This window comes from Mycteria americana, chromosome 1 (genome assembly GCF_035582795.1).
Source record: "Mycteria americana isolate JAX WOST 10 ecotype Jacksonville Zoo and Gardens chromosome 1, USCA_MyAme_1.0, whole genome shotgun sequence".
NCBI classification, from domain to species: Eukaryota; Metazoa; Chordata; class Aves; order Ciconiiformes; family Ciconiidae; genus Mycteria; species Mycteria americana.
Genome location: NC_134365.1, coordinates 141,910,603 through 141,933,348, shown reverse-complemented (window position 1 = coordinate 141,933,348; position 22,746 = coordinate 141,910,603). Strand labels below are relative to the sequence as shown.

The 22,746-nt window shown below is 36.7% G+C and overlaps 1 protein-coding gene across 1 annotated transcript in view; it reads right to left on the bottom strand.

Moving 5' to 3' along the window:
• Window positions 1–342: 342 nt before the first annotated feature.
• Window positions 343–22,746, bottom strand: part of ANOS1 (anosmin 1) — a 148,092-nt gene continuing 125,688 nt past the window's right edge. The window contains exons 10-14 of the mRNA XM_075522638.1: window positions 13,488–13,582; window positions 11,127–11,298; window positions 9,647–9,867; window positions 6,708–6,849; window positions 343–6,012 (exon numbers count right to left, since the gene is read on the bottom strand). Coding sequence (XP_075378753.1) covers window positions 5,954–6,012; window positions 6,708–6,849; window positions 9,647–9,867; window positions 11,127–11,298; window positions 13,488–13,582 — 689 coding nt within the window. The 3' untranslated portion in view covers window positions 343–5,953. The remainder of the gene's footprint in view (window positions 6,013–6,707; window positions 6,850–9,646; window positions 9,868–11,126; window positions 11,299–13,487; window positions 13,583–22,746) is intronic.

Here is a 22,746-nt window from a genome sequence, read left to right as displayed (position 1 = left end):
TCAGTGTTCTCCCAGTGACTTCTTTGCCCTTACAGGTGCTGCATTGCCACCCACGGGCTAACAGCCAGTGTTTTGGTTCAAGGCCTTCCTCAAGGAGGCTGGCATATATCCAGATGATGACAATGCAACACCTGTAATAAGAAAACAGAATTATAGAGGGGTTTTTTTGTACTGTGAAGAGCTTTCCTTGTATTAAATTTTTTATGATATGGAATCTTTTGAGTGCATTCTGGTTTTAGATGCACAAAAGCCAAGTTGCACGGAAGGACAAGCCACAAAACCCAAAATCGAAATGATCAATACTGTTCAATATATAGCAAATTTTCTTTATTTCATATGATTCACATCATCCAGTCATTGTCTCTTTTAATCCAATGTTGAATAAAGAATTTATTTGAAGTTATGGAAGGAAAAATGAATGGATATTTTGCATTACACTGTATAGAACACTTCAACTATATATTATGACAACTTACCTATCCACGGTGATATATCATTCTTGTCTGGGTTTACTGAACCATAATGGCAAATGTCATTGAAATAGTCCAACTTGCAGACAAATTTAACTATATGGGTTTTTCTAAACATTATCCAGTCATGTAAAAGGAAAACAAAACCCAAAAATGTAAGCAGTTATTCTAATGAAGAAACAATACCAGGAAATTTTGGAGTTTATGTTCAAGTTAACAAAATCTAAATGCTTATTAGGTAAGTCAAGAGTAAGTCAAAGGTGCATCCCCAAACTAAAGATATTGCATGTGAGAATGCGTAAGGCATAATGATAGCACACTATGACAATTTGAAACAGTTAAATGTTTGTACTAAGACAGATATTTATATTTATTAAAAACATAGAATTTAAGTCATGGGATACCGCACTTTAAAATAGAAAATACTCCAAATCTGGTGTATACATAGATTTCACCATGATTTTCAATCATGAAAATCTTGACTTGCAGGATCAGGCCACTGACACAGATCCAGCAATGTTTTAATTATTTTAAGTTAGTATTACAGAGGGTGAACAAATCTTCACCATGAACTATTCCATGAAAACAGAGAAAGGGATGGCAAGTTCTTGAGTCTAAATTTTTACTTCAGGGATTGCTTTTCAATGTAAAAGACTCAAATGATATCTAAATTTATTTTCAGATTATTTTGATCACTTTCTAAAGAAAACAAATTGCTGTAGTAAATGGAGGATAAAATGGTATGACTTTACACACAATGAAAGGTAGATGTAGCAAAGGTACTTGATGTGACACTGATTTTTCTTAGATGATTTCATGTCTTCGACTTAAGAAAAACAAAACTATAAATTCTGTATGGAGGAGATAATGTAGCAAGATTTCGATGTAGGATAGTTTATTACCTAAACAGTATGTACAAATTCTAAACATGGAAATAATGAGTAAAAGCAATCAGACTCTATTTACATTTACATTTTTTTACAAATTATTTTTTACAAGAAGTGTATTTTTTTTTCTCTAAATAACAGGACAGACACATAAGACCAATCTTTTTGTATTGCATACATAAATAAATATCGACTTTAAATGAGTGTTATAGGAACATAATTTCTACAGCCAATTTGGGTAACAGAGAAGCAGTTCTGTTACCTCTACTACAATATAATTAAGTAAAAAGGAAAAATTTTACATATAGAGCTCTGTTAATTACTTTGTAAATTGTACCTTACTAGTATATTCAGTAGAGGTAATACAGTCGTTACATTTCATGCCCACAACTGAACAATTAGTTTTGGCATGCAAAACCATATATAATCATCAACATCTGCAGGTATTAATTTACATTTTTTAAATAAAGGGTTTTCTTAATTATTTAAAACTACATGCAACAGCTTCTTAGCATCATATTCCTGGTTACAATGCACAAGTTTGCATAACATTATTTTTAGTAATTGATGTTCACAGGTACTGATCAAAAGGGTAGGAATATACTTGGCACATAGTATAAGAAAATGAATTAATAAATAAGTCAATATCACAACTACATTTACATATACACAAGACAAAAATAATTTTTTTTCATGGTGTTGTACAGAGAATTTAGAACTGTCTGGGCCCCATACTTTGTTCTATAAGGCCCTGATTTAAGACAGTATTCAAGCAAATTTTGACATCCATGCTTTATTCGAGACATCACTAAAGCTCATTCTTAATTGCAAAGGTTTACTTCCATCTCACTGACTTCTTTTGTGCATATGGAAGTTTCCTCTTCTGCATACCTTCCTGAATCAGGGCCTGCCTATCTGAAACTCTCTCTGACCCCAGTTGGGAGCATGGAGATGAAAGTATTGAGGAATAAATTGACTCAGTATGTAGGTTTCTATACAGTTCTGCTAATACCAATGGTAAAATTCTCATTCACATTAGCAATGAGTAATTCTTTGATTTTGTGTGTGACCACACCAAACATTAATGTCAATGTTAGCATTGCCACACCATGTCCTCAGCTCTTTCTGAAACCACTAGGTTGAGAATGTTCGGCATTTCAAAGTCAGACCTCTTATTTATTGTCTATGTGCTATATTCTTAATGAATATTCAAGATGATACACATAGTAGTATATCACAAGCTCTGTCTTATTTGAATTTCTCCTGCTCTATAAACAACTCAAAAATGGTCAAAAAAGATATAACAAGAACAAAACATTCTCTTCTTAAACAAAAATCACCAATGAACAAAAAAAAATCCACTTCACAAAGCAGTTAGCAAAAATGGCATAATCTTATAATTCTCCTTTAAGAAATAAAGATAAACAAAAGGTATCCTGAAGTCAACTGACAAATCCATCAGAATCGTACATAGCAAATTATACATTAGTGTAAAGGTGCAGAGTATCTAAAAACATCCCAATATCTATATTAACTTTGTACTACACAACATCATTAGAGAAAATAAATCTTTAACTAGTGAATTAAGTAGTGAATTACAACTCTATTGCTGAATTAAATGTTTAATGTGACTTACTTAGGCTAGTAAATTAGGACAATACCCTGTACATTTCAGCAAACAAGGCTTTATGAATTAGGCACTAACAACTTCAAATCTGTACTGCTAAATTCAAAGAATAATCATGAAATCACTCATAGTTGGGAATTTGACATCCATGCATGAGCTCTGTTGACCTTGCATTTTTCATTTTTTATTTGGAGGTGACTTGAAAGGTGAGTTGATAAGCTGATTTGTAGAAGGAAAAAAATAATTTACATCTTAGTTAGTGGGCTCTATATAATACACTTGTTCAATACAATTCTACTTTATTGACTTTTTTTTTATTTCCAGAATCTACTTTAAAAGGGAAAACCCCCTCCATGTTCTTCAAAAGTACATTGCTACTTTTAAAAGTTGAATGCTTCAAAGAGACTGGCATCAGCAAACAGTAACTATTTTGATTCATTTCAGAAGAATGAGGCTTCCCCTCAGGAACCAAGATTAACAGTATGATCACTCAGGGCTGCTAACTTCCAGTTTATCTCCAAGCCAGATTTGGCATCATTGTAATAAAGACCGACATCCATGTTCTATGCTTTACCATGTCACTATGAAGGAAACATAATTTCATTAACATTAATCAAGTCACTACAGATTTGCTCCAGCATAACTAGAATAGACTGTGATGGAAAGGTTTGGACAGAATTTTTCAGAGAAGCCTGAGGTAATTACTTTCCTTGATCCCACTGACTCCTACGCTCAGCAAACACCACGGAGATCACTTCTAGCTTTACCGGTGGCCTGTGCAATCTACGTGTCGAAGCAGTGCTGCACACTGGTCTGATTCAAATTGTGTTTTCTTTGTAAAGACTTGTACACATGAAACATTTCCATCCTGACAAAAGTCTCTGAGACTCTGGTCTTCTGCCAAAATTGAAAATAAACCTTTACACTACAGATTTTATGAAGAAGAGTTCATCTGTTTATTTGCTAATGTATTTTGGAAAAGGGGAGATGATAGAATGATAGAGGAATGAATTAAAAGCACCATAGCCTTTAATATTTTTTGAACTACTGTTAAAGGCCCAAACCATGTAGCAATAGAAATTTTCTGGAAAAGTTCTTGGTTACTGAGTGCATATCAAAAAAGACAACAAGCAAAGTAGAAAGAGAATGGCAAAAAAGAGCCCTTTAAAACCGAAGGTAGAAATGTAGGAAAACTGGAATGAGCAAGTGATGAGAAATTAATTCAGTTTCCTTTACCCCCTGTGGTATCAACCCACATGAAACAAAAAGCTATAAACTTCAGCACAGACAAACTGTATTTGAATATTTTGTGAATGCTCTACTACGATAAACATAACTCTGATCCTCAGTTTCAGGTATATATTTCTTTTCTCCGTATTTGCTTTCCACAAAAGAGTTTGTCATCAAGAGAAGGAAAATATATTCACCACTAATGTCTGAGCTCCTCTCACTGAAAGTCTCAGGCAAATACGAAGTACAGGTGAGTCCGTAGCATCTGCTGGCAGAGAAAGTGGCCATGTTGTCAAGTTTGACTGCTAAGCGTTTGAGCTCCGTTAGCCTCATCATATGATGGTTCAGGGAGCAATGGAAACTGTGCCAAAGAATGCAGGAGCACTTTGAACATCTTGAACATGAGAAGCTGATTATGAGTATTTGTATGGATGTTTATTGGCAGATACTTTCCACCCTCTCGATAATAAATCCAAGCAGTTTCTGTTTATTACTGAAGGACGTCTCTCTGTGTGGCAAATTATTCTAGACAGTTTATATTGCACAATAAGGCAATATGAATTCCCTTATGGTTAAAAAGGGCACACTTCTGTCTAAATTTGAAAAATGCATTCAAATAAACTATAAGCCAATGTTTTCCAGATGCCAGTATATTGTCACATAATTCTTTCTGTAAGCAGAATAGCATGGAGCCAATACATCCATTCTTCTGTTCAAAAGATCCATGGGGAAAAGAGATACGTGCATCAAAAGCCAAAGCCAAAAAGTAGCTCTACGTCTACTTGAATAATAAATGTGCCTCAGAATTTAAATTTCTAAAATGTTGGTGTTAACTATTTATATTTTGAACTAGAAAATCAGTGTTTCTTTTCAAGATACTATTATACCTTGAAATATTATATACCTAAAAATGTAAGTGGGATTTTAAAAGTCATTCTTCTTCCAGGCCCTATCAATTAATTGTGTTAATTGCCATAGATTTTCAACAATTCTATTAATTGCCGTTTGTTTCTTTACAATGGTACATCTACCCTGTATATTTTTTAGCTATTAACTACGTTAATAGAAGATGTATGTGCTAAAGCATTACCATTTCAGAACAGATGGTGGATACAAATGTATCATCATTCTCCTCTGTGGTGATACTGCAATTATTAAATACTGACTATTTTAGGGTTTCTGCTACTGATATTTATTTTACTTATGTCCTTATTTCAGACATATGGAGATCTACTTTAATAGCAAAATACACTAGGGCTTAAACTGGTAACACGCAGAGCTTTAAGTAAAATAGATCATTTAAACACGCTGTTGAGAACATAGCCTCCAGTGTTCAAAAGTATGTATACATCACAGGACAACCTTGCAAATATTAACTTTGAGGTCACTAAGAGAAAAAGCTGTATACACCGCACCGTTTCAATCTACTTTAAACATAGAAGTACAAAAACATTATAATGAACACACTTTTTATTTTCTCACAGGTGTTGAGTTGGATGCGATCTTCAGGTTGTTGAATAGTGGTGGTACTGAAATGATACTTGCTGTATGCGTCATCCTGGCCTTGGTGCAAATACAATTCGTCATGGCTAAACTACAGAGAAGTAGATACAGATCGTACAGGATGGTAACTTCCACTGGAAAACCGGGTTCATTGCTCCTACAGATGTGCCTTTTCCTAGCCTCCATTTGGGAGCTCAGTTTTTCTCTCAGTTATTTGTATAATCATCTGAAACAGTCTAATATTTCTCTGGGGGTGGCTTGTAGTGATGTGGATGATGTTGCTTCAGATGAGGTCCTAAACAAAAGAATAGGAAAATATGCACATATCAAAGCCTGACTATGTAACACCATCATTTATCTGTACTAAAAAGTCTTCCTGAGGCCTTCAGCTTGCAATCCTTCAGCTTGTAAGTGAACTGCCTGTGCTGACAACTATGCGCATGTTCAGTCCAGACAACTTTAGTGACTGTGAAAGGACAAAAGGATTCAAGCAGATGAATCTTGGACTGATTCATTGTATTTTTTGTTGAGCTTCGCAACATTGAGCTGTACTTTTCAGAAACTTATAAAATGCTGGAAATGGCCATTAAGAGGTCTGGACTGCTTTAGAAATATGATCAGGATCTAGCCATGCTGGACTGAATGCACCCAGAAAAATCTAATCTTGAAAGCTAAGCAATCCCAGGCCTAGGTAGTACTTGGAGGACAGATCATCTTTGAATCCCAAGTGCTATAGGCATAAGCCAAAGAGCTGTGGTGGAATGAATGGCAAATGTCAGACTACAGAAACTGACTGAGAGAAAGACTATTTTCTTCCATCATTGCTGATGGACATTTATGGGGGGAAAAACCCCAGTATTTTCACGCATCTTAAATTCATGGAATGCTATTGGAACCAATAAAGACTCTAAGGCTCAAGCTAACTGTTTACATGTGGAGAACTGAAGATCTGTAACACGTAACCACATGTCAAAATGGGGTACTACTTACTGTGGGGTGAAAATGGAGGAAGGTCAGGTGTTCGGAACGATTTTATTGTAGCTGGCCCTTCCCCACCAGTTGTCAGCACTTGAACTTCCAAGCGGTACAGCATCGATGGCCTCAGATTGGGCACGGTAAGTACATAATGATCCTAAAAATAAATAAATCATGTTAATTCTCAGAGCATCGAAAAATAAAACATAGTTGATCTACTCACACAAAGCAGTGCTTTAAATAGGTTCTGTCACTCTCAGCATCCACAAATTATTTTCTTAGAATTCTGTAAAAAGGATTTAACATATGCATCACTTTGTTGAGAGGGTTTGTTTTGAATGTTTTGCTTGCCGTTGCCTTTGAGCATACTTTTTTACCATAATGTTATGGTTTTATGTGTAAGAGGTCCAAGTTGTTCCTTAGCATTCTTGAAAACGGATGATGTGCTCATCACTAAAAAAAAAGAAATTATAACTTCCTAATCATTCATTTTAACAAACATGTTCGTTATATAAACTTGTTTTTATTTTGGATCTGTCCGTGAATTCCACTAATTGGTAAATTAATTCATGGCAATTCACAGGTCTGGCCCCCTGCTGCAGCTAGTGAAAATAAGTGTGCTTACACAGATTTTGGCATATTTGTCCCAATTACACCATGAGAATCTGCCCTTCTGTTCTTTATCCCATTTTTGGCACAATGGCCTCAATTTTCACTGCTCCATACCTTGCGTGGTCACTCACACCTGTGCAAAATAATTTCAGAGTAAGTTTATAAATGCTCCCAAATGGGAATACATCTGACTACAGACTGAAGGGCATTAAGGAATCAAAAGTCCTGATTCACCTTATTCCAAGCTGAAAAGGACCCATCCCGGGAAGGGGACCGCGGGGCAGTGACGCCGGACAGCGCGGGCACAGTGTGCTCCTGCGACCAGCCAGGCTGGGCTGGCCAGGAATTTGCAGGGCAAGTTCCTCTGGCTGGCACTGCACCCAGCACCATGAGGGGGAACCTAAGCAGGCTGTGGGAATCACTGATAATTTGCTGTTACTGCCAGAGCAGACAATAAAGGGGAAAGGAGAGAGAGAAAAGGTGGGGGAAACATGTAGTTTTACTGCCAAATTAGCACGCATTCTGAGATGAGGCTGCTCTTAATAGACCTTGCTGAAGCTGTTCCACCTCCTATAACATACTGAACGGGTAGGAGAGAGAGGATTGCATACATTGCACGCATACACTCACTCTGCCCATTCAGGTGCTCCTCCAGCAGTTGGGACCTGGGGGTTTCAGCCCCCGTTGTGTAAATGTTAAATTTTTATCAGTCAGAGGCTACAAACAAGAATGAGTGAATGATCCTCACTGTAAAATACCCTACATTCTGGTGGTTTCTGAGAGGTAGGAGGTACTGTTTCAGTTCAGACCAGAGTTTTCTTAACCAGTTGCCATAAACAGACAGAGATACATATAGTGATAGATAATTAAATAAAAGGAATCTCCAGGCTCTACACTAGTCAAAACAGAGGAAAACAAAGATAAAAAATTAAAGCATAACACAATGCAAAGGAGTGTTTTAAATAAAACTTTATATATATTTCAGAGCTAACTGGACCAAAAGCTTAAAAAAAGGAATAGAAATTCTGAATAAAACATATGCCTGCTCCTAAAAAAAAAGATGAAAACGGAAGTGAAAAGTAACAGCTCATGGTCTGTAACTTTGCTTTTCATTGGGCTAACGTGGCTGTTTGCAGCCAAAGGTCTGTGACTGAGTAACCACTTCAGGTAATCTTGCAACGTGGCTTGCTGAAGAGACCAAGGCTGTATCTGCACCCTGCTTCTGCTCTGGAAGGTGGGTCAAGCCTTGAGTGAATTGATGCAGATCACACCAGTCTGTACTAAGCTGTAACAAAACAGCTCCGCACATTGCGTGGTAGCTTGCCCCATAGTTTTAGAGCATCCACGGTCAACTTTGTTGCTCTCCCCCAGAACAACAGGCTTTGAAACACGGGTGCCCTAGCCTTCGGGCAGTCTGCTAGGAATGAAGACAGAATGGTGAGAACCTTGCCTTGGATTTGTGGAAAACGCGTTGAATGTAAGATGTGTCCAACAAAACATTTTACGCATTCTTTGATGAAACAAATGTTGTGAAAAGATTTTCAGCCAGCTCTGCTCTAGACACAATTGCCTTGATCCAATTCCCTGAAGTGAATGGAAAGACTCCCAACGTTGTTAGCTGAATTTGGATCAAGGCCAGCTGTTTAAGCCCTTTTGTTGACTTTGGTGGATCTGGCAACAGAGTCGGAATGAAGTGCTCTTCACCTGCCTCTACCAGAGGAGGAACTGAAATAGCAAAGGCCATCTTAAAGCCTTTGCATTAAGGGGGGGGGCTAGGGGGGGAATTCTTTCCTCTGCTTAAATAGGGGAAAGAATTCAAATTGTTCATTCTCACACTTTCAATAAACAGTGAAATCTAGTTCTCCCTTAAACTATTTGTCTCTTGGACAATGGTGCATATTGGCAGACGGGAAAGTGATTTTTATTTTTCTTAGAGCAATGAGTGACTCAAAGGAAGAGAAAATTCTCTTAAATCCATCGACTTGGACACCAAATAATTAGTAAAACTATAGTAACTGCCAAGTTGAACAGCCTGATCATCAAAAGAAAATAAAAACTACCTATTACCACACAGATGATCTTTTCGTCCCTTCAGGCATTTCTCAGACAATAGTTGCTAATTTGACAGTTGTGAAGTTAAAACGTTTGATGTGTCATCAAGAAGAGAAGCTGTGCTTTGTTTCACCAGCAAGGAGGAAAAATTAAGCTCTTCCTGCTCCAACTTGCCTGCAGAGCCACAGAACGCTATGTGTGACATCTGTATCACCACTAAACATTAGAAATAGGCCACATACCCCCACACTTATGAAGCCGCTAGCAAACGAAGGTAACAAACAACTTACTGCTGGCAGTATCTGAGACTGTGAAATGATGCTGTTGGGTAAGCTGTTCTGCCGGCTTTCTGTGGTTACTTCTGCCCAAGTGACTTGAAACCCTGTCATGGGCTGGTGAAGGTCTGCCTTAGATATCTTCCAGGAAAAATGACCAGTGATGTTACCTTCCTGGACAATGAAAGACGCAGATAGATTCTCGGGTTTGGCCAACACTTTGGGTAGAACTGGCACTATAAATTTGGAAAGCAAAAAGATAAGCTAAACTTTGAGAGATAATGTTCAATAATGTTCATTTTGTTCCACAAATAAAGGTCAGACAGAGATTTCTTTCTGGTGTTACCCAGGATCCTGCCAGCTTTCTGCCATTGCATTTTCAGCGTTAACCAAAGACTATCTTTGATATATTCCATTGGCATTTTGTGCCAAATTTAAACTTCAAATCAAATCCTGTCAGCTGCAGGTGACAGAAAGGAAAGCCTATGGCATGTAAAGGCATAAGTGCCTCGTTCACAGGCAACCATCCTGCTGCTCCTCTGTATTTCAGAATACATGAGCTCCAGTTTTCAATTTTGGAAACACAAGAAAACCCACAGGATAGCACAGAAACCCATGATGCAGGCAAAAAAGTAAAATTCTACCTCTAAAACTGTAGTACAAGTTAATAGGGGCACTCTGATTAGGAGAAACATGTGCCTGAGTTGCAGTTGCTCAGGAATAAGGTTGTAATGCTGGAAACTGTCAGGAGGGGTGGTCAGGAAATGGCAATGGTGGCCAGTAGAATGCTGAGGTGACCCACGAAGCACGGGAGTGCCCTTGGGGACAGTAGGGACTCAAAGTGAGAGGGGCAGCCTCTAGCTGAAGAAAGAGATTTCCAGACTTGGCTGTGCAAAGCCATGGCTGACCTGACCTAGTGCTGACAACAGCCTTGCTTCAAGCAGGTGGCTGGACTAGCTGACCCCAGAGGTTCTTACCAACCAACGTCTTAATGATTCTGTAATCTTCCATAGCCCTCTAGCTATACCTACCATCATGGCAACACTGTAAAAGGTATGAGTGCCTTTATTTGTTATCTGAGAGGAGAATTAACCTAAACAAAATCAAACCGAAAAAGCAGCTTGCATCAGTAGTGAAACATTCAAAAGATGGGTCATGCCAGCATAATTATGTTCACAGTTATCATCTGTCATTATAATTAATATAACTGGGAAACTGTTCCTCGTTACAAAAATAAAAACTGTGTAATAACAAATGTCAACATATGTTTATAAAGTCCACTAAAATTATCACCTAATTGACAAAACAGTAATGTGATAGCCAAAATCTATACTGCTCTGTATTTATTTTAGTTGATTTTTCACATAAGAATTAGTTATATTATTATTTGTTCTGAATCTTTCATTTCCCATTTTAGAATCACTTTTAAAGAATTTTTTTTGTGATTATAAATGCATTTGAAACTATTTGGCTACTTCTCCAGATCATGCCTTACCTCCTTCAGCAGGACAATTAATGTGCTTGTGGTTTTTTTCTTTAAATGCAGAGCAAGGTGGGGTAACAAAGAAAATACTCTCAGCCTTAAAACGACCTTTAGATTTTGCAGGCAAAACAGTTACTTTATATTTGCATGAAAATGACAGGTCCTTCAGAATCATGTAGTTTTCCTAGAAGAAAAACAAAAATATCACATGCTGCAAATAGACCTCTAGGAAAAAAAAAAAGAAAAATAAGGTTGGTAGAAGATGAAAAGGTTTCTCCAGTAAAATATTTTCCTGATATGCTTAACACATGCCGACATGGCTTTTACTCAGAGAACAAAGCAACATTGCCTATGTTATGATTATTTTCAGTAGCAAAATATATTAGCATAATATTTGGATATGCCCTTCAATTCTACAGAGTTCCTTTGCCACGCTGCATCAAAGCAACTGGCTTCTAACATTTAGAAGTCTCTCTGACATGATGGCAATGGGAGCAGCAATGTCAGGATGTACATGATACTGGAATTAAATAAATGTAAGAAAGCTGAGTTAAGCTGCTGTAAATGACAGCCTTCATCTACATTTAACTTTTTAAAAGTGCATTCAAAGTCCAGCATGGCATTATGGATTCATTTTTTTCTGCTTTAGTACATTAACTACTTCTACCATCTTATCAGGAAGAAAAGCTCCACAGCTGAACTACAAAGCACAATTCTCTGTTTAAAGACAATGACTGGAGAAGAAAACTTTACACAAACTGTAAGCATCTTGCTCAATTCTTACTGTTGTCTAAAGTACTTTTGAAAATCACAGCCTGAAAACCTTAGCACAAATCATATATGAGAAAAAAACATGTTTGTTTGGGTTTTTTTCCTGGGAAAATGTTCAATAATACCTTACTGGCTAAGGTCAAAACTCTTTCACTGCCTTTTAGATCTTTACTTCCCTTCAGAATAAACTAATTTCCAGCATTCTTCTGCATAACTCCCTCTTTTTCCTAATCCCAAACTGGATTAGTCTAACCTTCACTTGGAAGATGATTTTTGACAGGACATAGAGATTGGGCTAAGAATGGACTTGACTCCTTGTTTTCCACCTGCCGGGAGAGTGCTCTAATAGGCTTGACTCCTGCTTAAAATTGTGACAGGACTATTTTTATTTATTGTGACAGGGCCTAAATGCTCAACACTGGAAACGTAAGGCCTTTATCTACCTTGACCTATCATATCCAGTAGCAAACCTTTTGTAGCATCAACCTTCTTCTGTTTGCTTGTAATTATTTTCTTCCTCAAAAGAAACACAGAGTTTCCCAAAGCAGATTGGACCAATTACCGTAAGATGATTGAGAGGAAATAAATGAACTAATCCCACAATGCATTTGGGCAGATGTACAAAGAGTCTTTCCTGACCTCTAGTGGAAATAAACATCTTAATGTTAACTTTCTCCTATCTTCAATGTGCATAACTTGAAATATTGGGACTGATCATAACATTATGTCACAATAATTTTTTTAATCCACCGCTAATATTTGCTTTGCTGACCCCATGAAGCAGTAAATCTTACAGGCTATCAGCCTTCTGTATGAGAAATGATATCTTTTGATTTACTCTACTTTTATATGCCATTAACTCCACTGAATTGATCCAGTAATATAGGTCAGGGCAAGAAGGAAAGGTGAATTGTGATTTCTTCCATTCTCCATAACCAACTAAATCAATTGTAATGTACCAATCATATTACTGTGTTGTTCAAATAATACGTTACAGAAACGGATGACACTAGATTGCCAACAAATTGAGTACGAAGAACTGCCACTGCAATATATATTTGGGCTGACATGTACTTACATAGAGCTTTTCTCCTTATCTGATATCTGTCTGACTTCCAGATTTAATGTCTAGTATTTTTCACCTATGGTCCTTTTTTCTTGTTCTATTATTCTCCTCAGAGTTGTGAAACCCACCTGCATGTCTAAAAGAAAACCTAGTTTATTAATTACTATTATTACTGTTCAGTATTTGCACTGTGCTAGAGCCTTACAGTACTAATTATAGATAAAATGCCATGTTCTATATGCTGTAGAAATATATAAATACTTAGCTAAGAAGTTTGTTTGCCTGCTCTTGTCTTCTGAATAATACCGACAAAATGTTATTTTATCCTAGTGTGGATTTTAAAAAAACAAACAACAAAACCCAAAACAGTCCAGATGCATCATTTTTATCTTTTGCTATAGAGGAATATAAAAAAACCATTCTTCCTCATCTATGAAACATGGTGTAAAGCATACTGTGTTATGTTACAGAACCATCCTTTCTCTTGCTGCTTAGAAGCTACTCGGAATCAAGCAGAAGGCTGAATGGAGACTTACATAAGTCAGCTCCGTTACTTTCCCAAGTCCTTTGGTGTCATTGTGCGCACAGGACTCCAGTAACCAGTGGACTTGGAATTGATTCATGCTGATATCTAAATGATATAAAAAGAGAGGAAAAGACAGATATTACAATTATGCTTTCACCATTGCAACTTTTCTGGCTTCTCTGGATAAAAATAGAAGGAGTTTTAAGTATTGTAGAGCTGGTAGTTCCTCACTTGTTCCTAAGCGTCCTTCAATAGAATGGAGAAAATATTATACACTTACGTAATTTAAACCTTATATCAGCTAATGGAGATAACTTTAAAAATAGTGAACTGGCATTTGCAGATATGTAAGCATATACTGCTTACATTTTTTTAAAAATCAAGCATTTAAATTGGGCATTAAAAAAAAAATCTCAGTGCTGCTACTTCTAAACATCCTGCAAATGATGGAAATGACTTTGTGTCAACTGCCTGTGACTGTTTATATTGTCAGAGCATTGCAATGCTGCTGCCTGGCACTGCTTGAGAAATCTGTGCCTGAAGACATGTGAAAACATCTGTAAATCCCTGAGCTTTCTCTTTTCAGAATATATCATAAGACCTGTTCAGTATCTGTCCAAATAAAATTCTAGTCTTGACTCAGGAGTAATACCAAAGGCTTGAGTGTGCTCCCATTTAAATCAATGACAAAACTTGCCGCAGTATCAATAGCACAAGCTTTCAACCAATTTCCAGCTCTCCTAAGCTTCTTGTCTCATACTGATTGCATAAGGAAGCAAAACAAAGCGGAATAAAGAATTAGACAAAAGAAGAAAAACTCATCAGGTAGTGCACATACATCCTGTCATTTTTCTGGATTTAGTTCTCCTCTATTCAGGGGATGCAAAATTATGTCTGTTATTATTAATTAGCTTGGTATGACATAGCTACTAATGTCAAATGCCTGATTGTGGATTTCAGGAGGGAAAACAAGTATCTTTGATGCCTTAAGGGCTGATCTGGCACTAGACTGCTGTGAGCAATTTGGATGCAGAAGGGAAGGATTGTAAACTAAAGAGAAAATAAGTACTGTCTGAAACTAGCTCAAATGGTATTCTGGTACAAAGGCTGATTAGAAGCTCCTTGAAATAGAGTTTTGCAGCAGCTATCTTCATAACAACATGTATGGTAATTATTTGTGTGATTTCTTTGGAAACCCAACTTTTTTTTTTTTTTTTTTTTTTCAAAAAGAAATCTATAAAGAAATAACTCGCTGCTTTGTGATTGTTCCCTCTCATTTAAAAATAAATTAAAAAATGGATGTGCTTTCACTTGCCTCTTAGTTGCTGGGCTTTCCCACTTGATGTGCCTATTGGATGAAGACACAAATTCACAGTGTGTTTGTAAGTGGGTTTCATCTGATTTTGTCTCTTCCAGTTCACTCAATTATTGCCTGTCACCTGCTTGCACCCCTCTCCTGGGACAAACAAACAAAACACCTGGCTTCTTGGGGCCTGAAAACTGTGCTGCTACGTTAATCATGCTATATTAACGATGCACACTCTGTGCCAATTTACCACAGTGAATCTGCTATTGTTTGTATAGTATCTGATAATCACAACTTATTATTTTAAACTATTTGCATGTAAGGTGGACTGCTCTTTGTAAAGCTACAAACTGGCTATTTTTGCTTATAATAACTTTCACTTGCAATCCATAAATAAATCACTCTCTCTTTGGTGGAGATTATCCAAGCCAATTAAGCCTTGCCATTATCCAGCCATCAAGAAGTGGATAAGACACATACCTCAGGTAGGTCACTGCATATCACTACATGGGCAACTGGGGAAAGATAAATCCTAAGCATCAAGAGCTTACAACAGCTCAGCATTCAGATATATCAGTGTAGAAGTTTACTAAGTCTCTGTTCAGAAATGTAATTAAACAGGTTGTAATCCAAGATATTTGGTATTTCCAGCTCCTGGCACAGTAGAATTCTGTTTAGATTTTATTGTAGCTCTACCTCCATTCCTTATATGAGCTTCTGCTTTCAGGCAGTTCTCTTCTCCCTTCCTACTTCTCCTCTCCTGCATTAGCAAACCCTCAGTTACCCATTTGTAAACAGCTGTGGTTTCTGATAACCTCTCTATTTGAGCTAGGAAATCAGGAAGAGGTTAAAAAAAATGTTATTTCACTTCCTATCAACTTGGACTGTAAACGTAGGATGAAGGTTTTTAATAAACATAATTTCATATTTTTTCATTTAAACAAAATGAACAAATTAATCTTATATTTGATAGTGCTCACATCTGGTATTTTGATAACAAACTATATTGAAAAGACAGGATTTTCTTTCTTTTCAGTGAGTATATAATTGAAGTTATTTCAGAAAGGTTTTTGCATACATATATAAAAGTACATCAACTGCTATAAAGTGGAATGTGTCAGGACAGCACCAGTTAAGTTTATCCAAAACTTTTCATTAGAACAGGTCTTTTTGAGTTCCCTAAGCTTTTATTTTCAAGACTTAAACTTCTTCAGTTCTCATCTCCACCTTTGTGATTGCTGCTATCTAAAAGATTTGAACATAAGCATGTTAATTGCTTTTTGTTAAAAAGAAGCATGTAAAAACAATTTTCTCCTTTTAAAAAATCTGTCCTGTCAGGGTCTAAAGCCTAAGTAATTTGGGTTGCAAAACTGAAATATTTTGCTACTTCAAGGGAAGTAGCTCCTACTTGAGACAGAAACTTTTTAAAAAAATAGGGAAAGATGGGACATTTTTTTATTAAATAAAGCTAGAAGCATGAAAAACTGAAAGTGTATGTGCATGCATGAAGTACACATATTAAATAACAAGACTGGTTTAGAAATTATCTTTAAGATTTTTAAAAGCAAAAGGAGACAAGATGTATTGAATGATCTGAAAAGCCACATGAGACTTAAAAAAAAAAGATGAAAATATGCATTTGTTTTATGAAGTTGCTCATAAAGATCATAGCTCTAGAGTTTTGTTTTTATGCAACATTATACATCTGGGTTTGTGTTTACAGCATATGCAAAAGAAAAGCTTCTCCCAGCCTTCCTTTCAGCAATATACACGCTCCTAGTGAGATCACTACTATAATTTTATTTAGATTTTTGTTTTTTTCACCGGTCCATTACAAACCCAGTGGTAGGTACTGGACAAGCAATCCAAGCTGCAGTCTACCTGAATGTCAGCCACTACCACCAGAGCTAATGGTTCTGAATTAAACACAGCTGAAGTTAATACATTGTACCCCACAGCCACACCTTTTTCTGCAAAGTCATTTGAGAAGTTAAGATTAACAAAATATCCAGTGTCTAATGGGACTGATTTGGGCCAGTTTTATCAAAAAGCTCTGCTATCCCTTCTAGAATAGGTACATAACACTGAAAAGAATCTGCCGGACTCCTTCAGTCTGGTTCCCTGATAATTCAGATGGCACGTTATAAAGCCTTTTTTTTTATTTAATCAATCTTCTTCTTAATAGTTTGGAGTTTTCTTGATTCAGTACTTTGAATTATAAGTCTTTATAAAGCTTTATAACTTTATTCTTCTCATGGTCAGAAAGTATACCATTTAACACTAAAAAGACTGATGCTTGCACAAACAGCAAGCATTTATCTTTCCCAGAACTCAAAATACTTGTATAGAAACACTGAACCTGAAGGACATACTGAGTGCTAGCACTCACTCGAGCAGCTCTAAGCTTGTGAAATTAGTCAACATAATAACCATTTAAGTAAGAACTCCTTAAAGGACTGTTACAGCAGGCAGATTATTCAAACAATTACTTTTATTCTCAAGCTTCTTTAAAAAGAAAAAAAATTAAAAAAAGAAAAGCAAACCAGAAAAATTACTTTAAAAATCCCTATAAAGTTACTGTCATGGACATGACCTTCAGTTGCTCAAGCTAAATATTTCTTGCTAAAAGCAAGCTAAAAGCTAGAACTTTCACACAGTTGCACAAAACTAATCCTCCCAAATAAACTAATAGCTAATGGCAATTATTTTGGCTATGATTTTTAAAGGACATTTTCTGAAGTATAAAATGAGTTCCTAGCCTTAAGAAAACATTGCTATACAGACATCACATGAGCATGTTCTTAAAATTCCACATATGCTTGCTTAGCTGTTTTACTGAACAAGGGTATACAACCAACTTTGTTGGACAGAAATCTTAAATCTCTAACTAGAAATGTATTGATCGGATGCTCTAAAGCACATTGAAAAGATGTCTGTTTTGATTCCCTCCTTCCTATGTTTCACCCAAAAAAGTCTTTAACTCCACACGAGTATCCTCACAAAGCTAGCTCTCTATCAATTGCGTTTATGAAGATGTTCTTCGTCAGATTTATCTTCTTTCTCCCCCTCCCCAACTTAAACTCTTTAGTGCCATTTCAATTAAAATAAATAAATAGGTTTCAGATATTTTTGGTGGGGAAATGCACATTTATTCTGTAGCTTTAAGCTGTAAAAGCAGCTCAAAGTCCTATTAATGCCAATGCCAAATACATCTGTTTGCCACTTTGAACAGTTCAGGTTCATATGCACAGTTTAAGCATCTTAAGATTAAAAAGTTTTGCTTAAAGTACTGCAACATATCCTAAGTCATGGCTGCATGATGGGAATACCCTAGGCCTACATTGTACATTTGTTAAATCTCATCATCTCCCCACAGAATTTGAAGCTCAAGACTCATTCAGAAAAATCACCCAACACAATGCCAGGTAACTGCAACTTTTCCTAGCTGGAATTTCTGGTTTAAATACTTCTACAGTTATTGAAAATAAACTTAATAAGAAAGTAATCTCTTTTCCTCATCTTTGCCAACGTTTTCCACTTTCTGTTCTGCTGTACATTTATATTACTGCCAGCCACATGAATAATTTCATCAAATGTGGTTTCTTTTTTTCTACCATGTTACTGCAGACACCTCCTTTCCTTGCCTCAAATACTTTTTTCTGCTTTATATTACATTCACTGTTGCAGAAGGGTGCCAACTTGACAATCATGAGGAACTGAAGTCTGCTTTGTAGGTAGAAACCTGGCATAGCATAGGCAGGAACAGCAGCGAAGCTTGTTCGCACAACCCAACGCCACCAATATGACAACAAGCCACTATCACTCCAGGAGACGAGGTAAACAGATTTAAGAGGTATGTATTTCTTTGTATTCCTGTGATCCACACCAAGAAAACTGCAGCAGACTGCTTTGGGAACTGGGGCTAGTTCTGCCGCTGGTTTGCTGGAGGTCTTTAGGCAAAGCACTTCATGGCTCCTTGCCGCTGTTCCACCCCTGTCAGGTGGTGATAATGATAACGGTCTCTGCTGTAAAAGTATTTCAGCCCTAGAGTTGTATATTATTCTGTTTGTAGGGCGGCTGTTGGGTGATGGGTCTCTACAATTTGGCATAAAAATGCCAATTAATGCCAGCTGTGACAGCACTGTTATGCAGGCAAACAAATTACAAAAACTTATTAGAAAGAAAGATCAAATGGGATTTGCTGGAAAACAAGATTTCAGAGCAGACATGTTCAACAACAGCAGCTCAAATTAAGGTTTAATTACAATAAAAATGTCTGGCATCAATAAACACAGTAACATCAAGCTGATTTCTGTATCGTGACAGGATTTGAAGTAATTAACAAGCAGTGTCTGACAGATTTTCCCATTAGAATAAAATATGGTAAAAAAGTAAAAATTATAAAATAAGACATACTTATATGAAAACCTTTACCTGGCAGCATAAAAGTATTAATTTAATATAAATAACAAGCGTATGTCGAATGAGTATTTCAGTAAAAAAGGAAACGGTGTTCTGTATTTTTTGTCAAGTTACCTCAGCAAACTAACTCCCTCCAAAATATATACATATAATTAATATGCTAACTGTATGTCAAAAGGAGTTGTTATCAAAGTTCGGAAGATAATAAGCCATATGTAAACCTGCTGTCTTCATTCAAACCTAACCTTTCTTCAAACAGAATGCCATAAGGAGACTGAAATTTCTGTGAAGCTATTCAGTAAGAAAATTACTGAAAGAATTTGTTCTGCAGGTAGCTAAACCTTTGGATTTATTACATATTGTTAAGTCTGGTATTTCATACAGCAAACTGCAATGATTATTTGTGACTGGCCACATGGTTTTTGTTTTTCTTCTCATACTGGGGGGGTTGATCTTACAAGCTTCTGAGCACTCTGGCCCTGATTCAACAAAGCACTTAAGCATATGAACAGTCGTGTTCACTTCAATAGTTAAGAGCAGCTAATGGATCAGGACAGAAAGTTTAGTACCCACCAAGATCAAGACACTAATGACCATACTAACTATAGTTTTATACTACAGTATAAAAAACTATAACTTTTAACTAACTATAGTTAAAAGACAGTCCTGAATATGTCTTTGATTGTCTTAGACTAATAAGAAGAAGGAAATATAGCAAAATTAAGTAATTTCCTTTCTGGATCATGTGTCTTGCAGCACTACTGCTCTAAAAATAGGCTATAGCAAGGGGTAAAGATTTTATATTTACAGCACAGGGCAGAATCTGCTCGGGGCACATGAAGTGCATTTCTCAGTATCTACAAGCTTGATTAATAGTTTCTATGGTGAAGTTATAGTATGATTTTTTGGGGTGCTCTGTAGAAATCCTGTGTCAAACAACACACCATCCAGGACAAAAATTATTTATCTCATTGTACTGAATGGTGAAGCTGTGCTATGGTGAATGTAAAAGTAACAGTTGTAAATGGTGAAATTTATGATGCCTCGCATAAGGAAAAACATTTTATCATCTCTGAAGTGCCCAAAGATGTGTACAAGTCAAAGGCTTCCTGAAGAAATGTTCCTGCCCTATCTTCTCCCGGTGTGCAACCCCTGATACACCTTTACAACTGTGGATCTAGTACAACATAGCACTGCTCCCAACCCACCGTTCTGGCAGAAGGATGAGCAGCAGTGTTTGCTCTGCAGCATAACCTGCCTGTATTTCCACACCAAGAACTATTTATGTTGCAAATAGTTTGGATATAATATAACTAAGTGTATTCTGCTCTCTCAGGCTTGCATTCATCTGTTTATCAGGCCACCATTCTTCTCCATGTCACCACAGAGTTCTACAGTATGCAAGTTTCCATAACACTTTTTCTGCTAAAACTCGGGTGCTGGAGAGGTCCTGAAAAATATGCGGGGAAAGCTTAAATATGTGCAAAATCCAAGTGAATAAATGAAGGAGAGTTATTTACTACTAGTTGCTTCAGTTTTGAAGACACGATTAGTATAAGGTGATCCACATGGTATTTATTGCATTGTAATAACAACATGACTGAAGAACAGTTTGAGAAGGGATACTTCAGCATACTGCAGAGAAGCAAAACATGATCTCAGTCAGTACTTGATCGTAACACTTTATTATTTCTCCACATATTGGTTCACAAGCCATGCTATGCCTCTCTGAATCATGGCGTTTCTTGCCAACATTTGAAATCTGAAGCGAATAATAGGACAAGAAATAAAGATAGAATAACAAGTGTTATTTTACTTACGGTAGTTTAGCAAATGCAAAGTAAGTTATCAGTCTTAGGATACATAGGTAAACACAATTTACCTTCAACTAATGATAAAATGCTGCATTGATGAGCTAATGCATTGCGAGCCCCCCTGCGCTCCTCTTTTCCCTGTACGAACTATGTTGTCGATGTGTTCTGTCTCAGGCATTTTGGGTAAGTTCTCTTTAAAAAAATGAAATGAAAACAGCTCTGCCTCTTTAGCTGCCTGTGCATCAATTCACCCAGTGGTATAAAAAAAGAAAAAAAAACCCAAAGTGTCAAATGTTTGGTTATGAAATTCATGGTATTCATGACACCTCTGAGGAAAAGAACTTTTTAACAATCACCTATTCAAGCAGTATGATTAAAATAAACACCAAAACCCTCAGTTGACATTTAAACTTCATTCAATAAACACTTCCTAACAAGGCAAACTATACTGTTTCCTGCTCTTACATGGAATATAAGTAGTATTGCTTAAATCACAAAGATTTTGTTTCTCGCATGATGCCATTTAAAACAAACTTTTTGTCTATAGAACACATTCTTTGTGTAATACGATGATAAGCCTTTCCAAAAATGATATTAACAATTAGTGTGTAATTTAAAGACAGGCCTGAGCCACAGTATTTTTGTCCATATCTAGACCTAGGAAGCCTCAAGGTTTAAAGATGTTTATATTGAGGGATTTAAGTTTGGGATCATCTCTAAGCCGGATTACCTCTACCCTTACTCCTTTTCCCACACACAACATCCTATACAAACTGAGTTCAACAGTATCTCGTTCTGGTTTTCTGTTACAAGGAAATTTGCCTCTTGTAAGCTCCAAGTCTCACAATAGCTGCTTGTAGCCTGAATAGAAGCTTGCTACATTACCACCTCATAGCCAAATTTTCAAAGGTATCTAAGCATCCAAAACCTGAATTTAATGAAAAAGAAAAAAACCCAAACACAAGAGTCCAAGGCTTGCTATTGTTATACATCTCTTAAAAATGTCACTAGGTACTCCATCGTTAACTTTAGCCTTCTGTGTAACTTTGACAAATCTGGACATTAATTTAGGTGGGGAGGCTATATTGAGGGTAGGTAACCTGGGAGTCCTTCCCAGTTCCAGAGTCAAGGTACAGACCCAGCTTACCCCTAACTCCACAGTGGGAGGAGATGCACAGATGCACCTGCTACTCCCTTCTCTCTTATACCCTATGCAAAAGCCGTACAGGTGGGTTTGCACGCGTGTACAATGCTCCATCAAGTTCCAAAACTGGACGTTCATGGCATGCATCATGGCATGCCGTATCAGGATGTTGCTTTGCTGAACTGTTATTCATAAAGTTAGTGGCATTAATACGCAGTTTCTAAATCTACCGTTTAAGACTACTGAGGCTACAAGAAAAAGAACAGAGTGAAAACAGGTTAAATATCTATAAAATCATGTACAAACAGGGTGAACAGGGCTTGACTGTTTTCTGTGTCTCCGATGCAAGAATTAGTATTCAAATGAAGCTAGAATAAGTGGCTTCAAAACAAATTAAAAAATGTGGTTCTTCATAGAACAAGCACTTAAAACTCTGGAACCCCATAACCCAGGATGTTTCAGATGCCCCAAATTTATGTGACCTTGATGGGACACTGGATATTATCATGGAAGAGAAATGTATCAGAAGTGAATAAATACAATGAAATCACATTGGGCTTAGGAAATTCCATGAACTAGAAGT